This window comes from Helobdella robusta (genome assembly GCF_000326865.2).
Source record: "Helobdella robusta unplaced genomic scaffold HELROscaffold_1663, whole genome shotgun sequence".
In the NCBI taxonomy this organism is placed as follows: Eukaryota; Metazoa; Annelida; class Clitellata; order Rhynchobdellida; family Glossiphoniidae; genus Helobdella; species Helobdella robusta.
The window spans coordinates 1-1,104 of record NW_008703928.1 but is presented as its reverse complement, the minus strand read 5'-3'; the positions used below and the strand labels follow the sequence as shown (position 1 = coordinate 1,104).

General features: G+C 35.6%; 1 protein-coding gene across 1 annotated transcript in view; it reads right to left on the bottom strand.

Moving 5' to 3' along the window:
- The window catches only part of HELRODRAFT_184648 (hypothetical protein), a gene marked incomplete at both ends in the record, with an annotated part of 2,817 nt that extends 1,780 nt beyond the window's left edge, over positions 1-1,037 (bottom strand). The window contains one exon of the mRNA XM_009015817.1: positions 170-1,037. Coding sequence (XP_009014065.1) covers positions 170-1,037 — 868 coding nt within the window. The remainder of the gene's footprint in view (positions 1-169) is intronic.
- Positions 1,038-1,104: the final 67 nt, after the last annotated feature.

Here is a 1,104-nt window from a genome sequence, read left to right as displayed (position 1 = left end):
ATGACGTCATTGTTATTTTTAGCAGCAGCAGTAGTAGTAGTGGTGGCAACAGCAGCAGCCACAATAGTAGTAGAAGCAGCGGTAGAAGTAGTAGTAGTAATTGTAGTATTGTTGGTATGAGTGATGCTTGTTTTGTTGTTTGTGGCGCTGATGCTGTTTTTGTTCATACTTAAGTGCTCCATTGATTTTCGCGGATTAGATCTGTGTTCTTTTACTGATGCGTTCATAAACCGGAAGTGATTTTTGTTTCGTTGTTGCTGTTGTTGTTGTTGTTGTTGTGGTTGTTGTGTCATTGTCAAATCTGAAGACGATAGATTAGTATCAAAATGTTCTTTTTCAATTTTTTGATTGCGATGTTGTTGTTGGAAACTTTGTTGATGCTGTTGCTGTTGTTGATGTTGTTGTTGTTGTTGAAAAATTTTTTGTTGACGTAATTGTTTTGCAGGCCTGTGAATGTCCAGCCTTCTTTGGTGGATTTGACCGACTTTCACGAGCAGCAAACCCCCGAACAAAGACATCAAAAAACACGGGAGAAGTTTGGCTAAGAGAGCGTGACACCAGAAATTTATTGTCCTCAGAACCGTTTCCGACTCGGTTACTATGTAAATGAGAATCGGTTCGCTGTTGTCGGTATTGTTGATGTTGTTGTCAATATCATCTCTAATGTAGTCATTCAAAGACTTGTTGCTACCATTGTTTCTACTGTTAAGGTTGTTGTTGTTGTTGTTGTTGCTGTTGCTGTTAATGTTGTAGTTGTTTTTGTTGTCAACATTTTCGTTTTCATTGTCCAAGTTCATTTTTCTGTAGTCGATAACTTCTTTAGAATGGTCGCTGAATATACTTCTATAATGTCTGCCTTTGTTTTTCTTCATTCTATTATTATTCTTTGTCTCGTTGTTGCTGTTGTTATTATTACTGCTATTATTATTATTATTATTATTATTGTTGTTGTTGTTATTATTATTGTTGTTGTTGTCATCATTTCCGGTTCTAGCATCATTAGGAAGGATCCTTCGTTTCATTTTGTCAATGGCCATCTTGCGCATTTTATTTTTTCTTTCGTTGTTGTTATTATTATTATTGTTGTTGTTGTTGTTAATGTTG